Below are 10,499 nucleotides of genomic sequence, written 5' to 3' on the forward strand. Positions count from 1 at the left end.
AGGCATTAATAATATTAGAATGGTGTATTCATTTCATTTAATATATACTGAACAAAAACATAAAAGCAACATGCAACAAGTTCATAGATTTAAATCAGTAAATGTAAATAATGTCAATTGGCCCAAATATATGGATTTCACATGACTGGGCAGGGRCTTAGCCATGGTTGGGCCTGGGAGGGCATAGACCCACCCACTGGGGAGCCAAGCCCAGCCAATCAGAATGAGTTTTTCCCACAAAAAGTATTTATTACAGACAGAAATACTCCTCAGTCTCATCAGCTGCCWGGGTGGCTGGTCTCAGATGATCCCGCAGGTGAAGAAGCCGGATGTGGAGGTCCAGAGCTGGCGTGGTTACACGTGGTCAGCGGTTGTGAGGCCGGTYGGATGTACTGCCAAATTCTCTAAAACGATGTTGGARGTGGCTTATGTTAGAGAAATGAACATTAAAGTATCTGGCAACAGCTCTGTTGGACAGTCCTGCACTCAGCATGCCAATTGCATGATCCCTCAAAACTTGAGACACGTGTGCATTATGTTTTGTGACAAAACTGCACATTTTAGAGCGGCCTTTTATTGTACCCAGTACAAGTGCACCTGTAACAATTATGCTGTTTAATCAGCTTCTTGATATGCTAGTGGGTGGATTATCTTGGCAAAGGAGAAATGCCCACTAAACAGGGATGTAAACACATTTGTGTGCAACATTTTAGAGAAATAAGCCTTTTGTGCATATGTAATATTTCTAGGATATTTTATTTCAGCTCATGAAACCAACACTTTATATGTTGCGTTTATATTGATGTTCAGTATATATATTCCTGTTTGATATGCATGCATATACACTGAGTGTACAAAACACTAAGAACACCTTTGTCATATTGAGTTGCCCTCAATGAAGGACTTTTATTTTAAAAACGAACAGCAAATTCCCCTATTGTGGCTAGCTTCACATAGGTGCTAGCTAGCACTATCACCTTCAAACTACTTAGCACGTTCACATACTTGTCATTGTATAAAGAAAGAGACGACCATGGCGAATTGTGACTATTTACAAACTCAGCTAACATCTGTTTTGAACTCGCTTGTTAAAATTGCGGTCGTGGAACTACTGCGAATTGTAGAGGATAGCGCCGTTGAACTTCGTCTGGAGGTGTCCAAGAGTAAATTTGAGAATGAAGCACTGAAAATTGAGAACGAATCTAACAAAAATAAGTTACAGAGTTTGGAAGCAGAACTGTGGACAGCGGGAAATCGACCATGTTCCTTATGTTATCGTTGTGTTGGTATTCCAGCTCGCGGTAAAGGTAGTTAAATTTGCTAACATAGCTAACGTTAGTTTATTCGCTTGCAATGATGGAGGCGTTACAAACTGGACAGTGCATGGATAAGATAACTAGCTAGATACTGTATCTTGCTTAACGTTCGCTTGCTAATGGTGTTTCTTCTGTTTGTGGCCCAGGTGGATGCGTCAGTCCCAAAAGAGATAATGATRCTGCTGGTCCTCCTAATTCTTCAGAGGAGGACAATGCATCATCATGGCTGCAACAATCTGCTCATACCATGGAAGAGGTACAGTAGCTAGCTGTCTAACCTATATTGCTACCTAGCTAATGTCATAATAGCAGTCTGTTACCTAATATATTTAGCTAGCCCTTGATCATTATTCTGTTCTATTACACATAAGTCGGACTGTACAGAGTTTTGTTAAGAGTTTAAGAGCCCGACACTCAATCTGGACATTAAGACGCATTGCTTGCGGTACTGTACGGTTTTTAGAAGCGTAAGGACCTTATTTTTCATATCAGCTAGAAATAATTTCCAATAAACAAAAGGTTAAATTGATACACACCTTTTTATAGGATTATCTCCATATTACAGCGTGTGTTTATGAAAGACCGAGCGACCGCTTGTGCTAATTAGCTATCTAGCGTTCTCTGAACACCTGTGTGTAACGGAAGAAGGCCGCCAGAAATTCACGTTTATAAGAGTAACGTTACATCTAGCCCAAGAGTAAATCTTGGACTACATAGATGCATAATTTGCATCCATGTGCATATTCTTTCATGGTCTGTATGCAAACATGTGGGACTTCATTCCACTGTACTTGATTCAGACTACAGCAGCCATGGAGAGGGATGGGATTCAAATCGTTGTCATTAAGAACGAAGCGGGGCATGAAGGCACACATCGGAAGAAGGACACACAGGCTGGAATTTCAACAGAAGGTAACAATTCGTATTTGTCTCATGTAGAAAGTGTTGTTACATCAGATTGTATCAGGTCCCAGTGTCGTTGATTTGAAATAATGTACTTCAAACTGTCCTACACCTGATTTACAAAGCTTGTGTCTGTTTGCAGGTGAGCAGGCTTGTCCCAAAGTGGACATGGTGTATGGCAAGGAGTGGAGCCAAAGCTTGTGGCGAGACAGAGATGCTGTCAAGGAGGACTCTGCAGGACCATCGGTGACCCATCGACAGGTCAGTTCTCTTTCTAAGGCAGAGATCCTTATCGGATAAAGGCATGTAGGCTTTACATACAGAAGCTGTTGACACGGTTGGGAGTGTCCGATTTGAGACCTACAGCCACAGAATTAGATTAGAAAATGTTTCTCCACATCTCCTGTGCAAAATGTGCTGATGACGCAAGTGCATCATATGATAACACTTTTAGATATTAACTTTACTGCTGGCATGCAAAAACATTTGGGGACCATTTCAACAGTGGACTAATGAAACAATACTACACGGWTCTTTTGAGTAAAATATCCCTTTAAGTAGATGCGTCTCTCATACCTTCTCTTGCTACTTCACTTGACTGAGTTCACATTCCAATCACAACAGACTCAGAGCCTTTGACAATGAATGGGAAAGAAAAGGAAAGGATGTAACGCAAACTCAGAGTTGACAGAAGTGAACTTGGAGGAGAAGGATGGCAAGAACAGTAGGGATGTAGTAATTCACTTAAATGTACAGGTCCCCGGTTCAAATGTTTAAGAGGAGCCAAACCGATTGAACATTGTGAATCACCGGTTCACTAATGTTTTTTAGTCATTGTTATATTCTGAAAATATCTCTTATCTGTTGTGACTGAATTGATGCTTCCTCTCCTTCGGTTCAGTAGCCTATGAACTTTTATGCTTGTAACTGTATGACTGTCAGATAACAACTGTGCGCACAGTTCGGGAGACAGCTGCTCGAGCCAACGAGAGGTAGGCCTATCCCTGTTCCAAGGCTATTCATACATCTGCGTGGCATCTTTAACATTCAGATGTTTATAAAATGTCTTTCACAATGTCAAATCATAGGCTTTATTAGTTGAGTGACAAGCAATGTAATTTGCTTGTCACTAAACTAATTGTAACTCAACTAATTGTTACCAAATCCACTGTAGAAAATTGTTTTACCGGAGTTGTGTAGCCTAGGGGCGTGGACGCAACTCACATCCAACTGCAGATTGGGGCTTTCAGTCAGATTTGATTTAGATTACTCAGGTTCACCATAACAAATAGTATTGGTAGTTTTTCTTTAAACAGTAATTTTTACCTGAACAGGTTAAGACGGCAACATGTTTTGGAGCTGCGCATGGTGTCATTCATTGGTCAAAGCATAAAATTCCAAACGGTCTAACCATTCGAATTTGAGACCCCATAAAATCCAAAGCTTTGTTATATTAATTGGCTAATGCCAGGCTAATTTCTAAAGATAAATATTGTCATAGGACTAGCTCACTATTTTTTTAATCATCAGTAAAAATGAGAAGTTAATCAGTGGGTGATGGGGATTTCAGATTAAAAAGTGGGGGGTCAAAAAGCATAAATTGCCCACACCCCTAATCTGATAGTGGGATGGAGGATGCTCAGTCTGCCCTATGGCTCAGGGGCAGTGCTATCCAGGATCCTTGGGACGTCCCTACCCTAATTTTCTTATTATTCTTAAATAAAAGGTTAACTGTACAATCTGCTTCCTGCTGTTTAGGGAAAGGCAAGACCTATTTCTAAAAAAAAATCTTCGTTTTTTAACTAGCTCATCGGTATGTTTTTTAAACTTTAAATCCTAGTCAATCCAAAAGCCCMGATTTTTATAGGTGGGAACCCGATCAATGGGAGAACCATTCAATTAATAAATAAATTGAGTGTMCAAAACATTAGGACCACCTGCTCTTTCCATGACATAGACTGACCAGGTGAATCCAGGTGAAAGCTATGATCCTTTATTGATGTCACCGGTTAAAACCACTTCAATCAGTGTAGATGAAGGGGAGGAGACAGGTTAAAGAATCATTTTTAAGCCTTCAGACAATTGAGACATGGATTGTGTATGTGTGCCATTGAGGGTGAATGGGCAAGACAAAATATTTAAGTGCCTTTGAACAGGGCATGGTAGTAGGTGCCAGGCACACCAGTTTGTGTGTCAAGAATTGCAACGCTGCTGGGTTTTTCATGCTCAACAGTTTCCCGTGTGTATCAAGAATGGTCCACCACCCAAAGGACATCCAACCAACTTGACACAACTGTGGGAAGTATTGGAGTCAACATGGGCCAGCATCGTTGTGGAACACTTTCGAGACCTTGTAGAGCCCATGCCCTGACAAATTGAGGCTGTTCTTAGGGCAAAAGGAGTGGGTGGGTGCAACTCAATATTAAGGTGTTCCTAATGTTTTGTACAATGTATGTAGTCCATCTGATTTTTTTGTTGTTGTGAGAATTAGAGAACAACCTATATTTCATCTTGGCCAACCAGGGCATTTCGTGAGGCAACAAAGTCAGATTGCAGCTCTAACAACGCCTGGTCTACAGTTGGGGCAATGACATACATTACAGTATAGTCTACATACAGATTAATATTACAAGTTWACAGACCAATATTATTTATATAAATAGTAAAGAGAACATGTCCCAGTGCCGAACCCTGTAGTACACCTTCGTTAATATCCAGGAACTTAGATTTAACACCATCAGAAATCACAATGTTCTGTCTGACAATTCTCAAGCCACTTGCAAGAAGTCTGATACAGGCCTATTTTAGTCGACCTTTGAATTCAAATGTGATGGTCAACCGTGTCAAAGGCCTTCGAACGGTCTATAAAAAATAAGGCMGCACAATGGTTTTTATGATCTAAGCAATTGAACACRTCTAAAACAAGAGTAGCAGCTGAAACTGTGCTATATCCAGGTCTGAAACCTGATTGGTGGACATTAACCATAACCCTAACCATTTTTAAAGTTCAACTTCAATGGGGTAGGGAAGTCCCAGGGATCCCGGATAGCACGGATCTATGGCTCAGCTCCGGTACCTACACACACCATTGACGCACACAAACACACCCTCTTTTTATTTGATTTATTTCTAACACGCTGATTGAAAAACATAGCTCTCTCTCCACAGTGGCTTACACCTGGGCAGTCAAGCTCTGTGGACTTACGAAATCTGCGCCGGCGCCGAAGAGTAAGAACTCAACCGCATCCGCAAAGGAGAGGGACCTACCTCAGGTACACCCCCGAGCAAAGGGCCAAGATTGCGCGGATGTGCATGGAGGTGGGTGCACAGATGGCCGCAGCCATGATGTCTGAGGAATTGGGAAGACGCATCAGCCCCAACACTGTAAGGTCCATGAGGATCAGCTACGAACAGACGGTCGAAAGCATGGGCGTCCAGAAAGTGGAAGACCTACCCCATTTGAGGCCATTCAGAACAGACATGTTTGATGAGGAGATTACTCGCTTCGTAATGGTGAGGAGAAGAGCTGGAGGTCAGGTTAGCCCGTCTATGCTGATGGTAGCCACACGAGACATTGTGATGCGCAGAAACCCGGAGATGCTGGCAGAGAATGGCGGTCATATYCTAATCAGCACAAATTGGGCCCGTTGTTGGCTCCGGCGGTTGGCAGGAAATAGAATCACGTCAAAGAGGTAGTGAAGATATTGCAGGAGTCCTCTACTGTTAGGACAGTGTTTTTACATGAATGACAATTCCTCATGTTTGTGTGTTGAAGTTAAGGAAGACGTGTAACATTCCGTGTTGACTGGTGTCCAGTGTGGTTAGGAGAATCTGCATGCAGTATGTAACCGGATGCCATTGTGCTGTGTTCTCTGAAGTTGGTGTTGGCAGTTCATATCTTTAGTATTTACATTTTCTGAATATTCAAACTTTTTGAAGCGAACTATTCAGATCAATGCTTTTCATATATTTTGTAAGGGGATGGATGGGTTTGGTGTTAAAACAATGGTATGTAACTTGGCTAATGTATTGTATGAGGTAACCACATGGTTTTGTTTGCTTTTTATGTATTGTGTATATTGATGTGTGTGTGTATAGTGTAATTGATGTTATCATGCAGGGCTCACCTGCAAAAGAGACCATGGTATCAGCATACTCCCTGCTTAAATAAAGGTGAAATTAAATCAACTGTATTAGAAGTTTCTSAAAATAAATATACACAAAATCCTTAGTGCCTCTTATGTTTTATTTCTTTAGTGCCTTAGCGTGTTTGTGAGAGAGAATGTGTTCATGCGATTTGTGCTACCACTACAGAGAAGCATCGGCATGTGCCACGAAAAAAGTAACAAATGAAAGCTGTAACATGTAATATGTCAAACACACAGGTCAAGACTGTTTCGGTTCAGAAAAGGCGGAGTGTTTGTGTGAAGAAGTCGGTCATAGAAGATGAACCTGCTGACTCATCAGATGCTGGTACCCAGGTACATCAAAATGAACCTCTTTCCATTATTTGTGGTATAAAATAAGGTGAGGAAAGCTGCTTGTTGCACTCAGAATGTGAGAAGAGAAATTATGCTTCTGATCGGTCAATCCCTGAGAGTGAGGCTGATTACTCAATCAGAATCAAGTACATTTACATATACCTRGAATTTGACTTAGTGAATAGGCGCTGCCAGCAATGGACAATGTACAAACAGAATACAGACAGTCGACATACAGAATATACAATATCCATACAGTAAATGTAAKGAAGATTTACAGTGAGGATATACAATTTACAGAGGGGATGGATATCTTTATATGCAGAGGAAGGGACGCTACCATGACAAACATATACAGTGTTGTGTACATAGTGCAGTTATTAGTATGAGGTAATTAATTTAAAGGTGCAGTGTTGGGCTCAAATGCGTTGTATCAGGTACAACTTCAGTATATGGAAATGTATGTGTAGACAGTGTGACAAACGTTCCTCTTGGTCTTTCTCCACAGCACCAGAACACCACTGAATCCTTTGATGTGGAGAAAAGTTGTGCATTTGGAAGTTTTGAACCAGAAAGTTGTTTGAACTTTGAAGAAAACCACTTCTTGACTTCACCAGTCAACATCATGGTCCCGAAATGTGTGAAGCTACCAGGTGCAGCAGCTGTCATGGACACCCAATTAGACAAGTCCATGGACATTGGCAACATGAACAACTCCGGAAGAAAGAAGAGAGGGAGAAAAAATGGCCCTTGTAAAGGCAATGTAAATTACTGTTTTGTATGTGGAGAGCCCCAATCGAAGATCTCCCGCCACTTGAAACAGCACGAGAAGGAAAATGCTGAAATTGCTTATGTCTTAAGTCTTGACATAGCTTCAAGACAGCGGAAAGTGTTGCTGGAGAAACTGAGGAACAAGGGAAATTTCCAACACAACACTAACGTCGTAAATAAGGGATCCGGGTGTCTCAAAGTAAAAAGGAAACCCAAACCGAATAGTGGCGCGAAGAGATTTGAACCTTGTCTTTACTGTAAAGGTATGTTCATTTGGCAAGATGTGCGGAGGCACATGGGAAGATGCCCTTGTAGACCTGAGGGTGGAGATAAAAACCAAGAGCATCATTATGGCAAGAAGAGGTTCCTACAGAGCTGCTACACTGGACGAGTGAGCAGCATGTTTAATAAAATCGATGTGCAGCTCACGCCTGACGGGGGGGATTAACTAGCACTTGTATTTTGCCTCGCCACGCTGGCTTCGCCCTCGAGTGGGTGCTAGCAAGCATGCTAGGCATCAACAGCCAATCCATTAGGGTCTAGAAGCTATAGTGAGCTTCAATTGGTCAATCGCGCTGCGTAATCAATCAATCAAATGTATTTATTAAGCCCATTTTATACATCAGCAGATGTCACAAAGTGCCAACACAGAAACCCTACCTAAAACCCCAAATAGCAAGCAATGCAGAAGCACGGTGGYTAGGAAAAACTCCMTAGAAAGGTTGGAACCTAGGAAGAAACCTAGAGAGGAACCAGGCTHTGAGGGGTGGCCAGTCCTCTTTTGTCTGTGCCGGGTGGCAATTATAACAGTACATAGTCATTAAGGCCAGATTGTTCTCCAAAGTGTTCAAATGTTCATAGATGACCAGCAGGGTCAGATAATAATCACAGTGGTTGTAGAGKGTGCAACAGGTCAGTATATTAAGAGTAAATGTCACTTGACTTTTCATAGCTGGGCATTCAGAGGTYGAAATAGCAGGTGTGGTAGAGAGAGGGAGGGTTGAAAACAGGAGGTCTGGGACAAGGTAGCACGTCCGGTGAACAGCTCAGGGTTCCATAGCCGCAGGCAGAACAGTTGAAACTGGAGCAGCAGCACGTCCAGGTGGACTGGGGACAGCAAGGAGTCATCAGGCCAGGTAGTCCTGAGGCATGGTCCTAGGGCTCAGGTTCTCCGGGAGGGGAAGGAGAGGGAGAATTAGAGGGAGCATACTTAAATTCACACAAGACAAGAGAATAACACCAGATATAACAGACTGACCCTATCCCCCCCGGCACAGAGTATTGCAGCATAGATACTGGAGGCTGAGACGGGGTCGGGAGACACTGTGGCCCTGTCTGACGATACCCCCAGACAGGGCCAACCAGGCAGGATATAACCCCATCCACTTTGCCAAAGCACAGCCMCCACACCACTAGAGGGATATCTTCAACCACCAACTTACTATCCTGAGACAAGGCAGAGTATAGCCCACAAAGATCTCCACCGCACGAGCCCGAGGAGACGACAAACGGGACAGGAAGATCACGTCAGTGACTCAACCCACCTATGGATGGCATGGAAGAGCACTATTAAGCCAGTGACTCAGCCCCCGTAATAGGGTCAGAGGCAGAGAATCCCAATGGAGAGGGGAATGGGCCAGACTACACTCAATCATAGGACCTACTGAAGAGATGAGTTTTCAATAAAGACAAAGGTCGAGACCGGGTCTGCGTCTCACATGGATAGGTAGACCATTCCATAAAAATGTATCTCAATAGGAGAAAGCCCTGCCTCCAGCTGTTTGCTTAGAAATCCTAGGGACAATAAGAAGGCCTGCGTCATGTGACCGTAGCATATGTGTAGGTATGTACGGCAGGACCAAACCTTGAAATCAGCATTAGCCTGAGTATTCGAAGAGTTTTTGCATAAAGTTCAGCTTTCYCCAACTAAGGTCCCGCTCTGCTCACATTGCCCAACGCTCCCTGCCCAATTTCACTTCTCTTCCACTGAAAATGAATGGCTTTCCGTAGTTTAATCGTTCACATCGTCTTTAGTTGAAAGGTACCGTGAGAGCGTTTGATAAAGTGGCTCAAGCTTTCTCCAGGATACATTCTGTAGCAGCTAAATGCCTACAATGACGGTCTGCTTTCGTTACACCAACGCTACGCCCCCAGTTATAGCACTCAAATCGCTAAGCTCATAAACCAGGTTGCAACCATAATGTGTAATACTCTATAAATTATCCCAACAGTGTTCAGAGTGGACTGTCAGATTTTTTTGTTGTTGTTCTGTTTAAAAAAAAAGAAGAAGAATTTCCTGATTTAGCCTCGGTTTAAATTCTCCTCTTTAGGAAATGCGACAGAACGAGATTTGGGTTTCGGAGGTGTGCTTTGGTGTGTGTGTGTTTTTGAACATRGGAAGCGTTTGTACTTTCACCCTGCCAAAACATTACAGTCACTCACCTTTCTAGATAACGTGAAACCGTGTAACCAGGTGTTGTCTTGAAGTAGCTTAGACTAACTAGCAAGCTTTCCAACTTCTTTCGCCAATTAGCTTCAGCCGGCAGGTGTTCGACCGTGGCAGTTGGTTTGAATTTGGTTAGCCTACCTGTGAGGCTAGCAGGAGTTAAAGTTCTCAGTCACTGCTGGTTTGGAGATGACATAGCCTAATACAGACAGAAGCATGTCTGTTCTACAAAATGTATTCCCCAATAAATGTATTCTCAAATATTTTATTTTCTCTGTTACGCTGTGTGCATTGAACTGACATGCATGGTGGTTGATGACACTGATGTTCAGATGAAGGGAATTAAATAGTCTAYAATGTGCACCAAAGCAGCGCTTAACTCAAACAACGGTGTGTAGCCTACCGTAGCTGGTAATTCAAAGCTTATACTTTATCACTCATTATGCAACTTTCCAGTGCTACTATTTTTGCCAAGTAATGTTATTCAAACTTAATCAGACAGCCCAATAGTAGAATAGTTTACCTAGTTGGCTTGTTCTGTTCTGTATGCAAGATAAATATTCCACTCGAGCACAGTAGGTT

At 42.5% G+C, this 10,499-nt stretch overlaps 1 protein-coding gene across 2 annotated transcripts; it reads left to right on the forward strand.

Annotated features, from left to right (window-relative positions):
• Positions 1–893: 893 nt before the first annotated feature.
• LOC111960345 (uncharacterized) lies at positions 894–9,704 on the forward strand. Of its 2 annotated transcripts, XM_023982318.2 has the most exons (6): positions 894–1,307; positions 1,463–1,572; positions 2,117–2,228; positions 2,362–2,480; positions 6,605–6,700; positions 7,209–9,704. In XM_023982318.2, the coding sequence occupies exons 1-6, from the start codon at positions 1,034–1,036 to the stop codon at positions 7,917–7,919; spliced, it is 1,422 nt and encodes a 473-aa protein (XP_023838086.1). In that variant the 5' UTR covers positions 894–1,033; the 3' UTR covers positions 7,920–9,704. The 2 variants fall into 2 exon arrangements, with proteins under 2 accessions (XP_023838086.1, XP_023838087.1); XM_023982319.2 differs by lacking the exons at positions 6,605–6,700; positions 7,209–9,704 and adding an exon at positions 5,388–6,450 and having other exon boundaries at positions 919–1,307.
• Positions 9,705–10,499: the final 795 nt, after the last annotated feature.

The sequence above is a fragment of the Salvelinus sp. IW2-2015 genome, linkage group LG37 (assembly GCF_002910315.2).
Source record: "Salvelinus sp. IW2-2015 linkage group LG37, ASM291031v2, whole genome shotgun sequence".
Classification (NCBI taxonomy): domain Eukaryota; kingdom Metazoa; phylum Chordata; class Actinopteri; order Salmoniformes; family Salmonidae; genus Salvelinus; species Salvelinus sp. IW2-2015.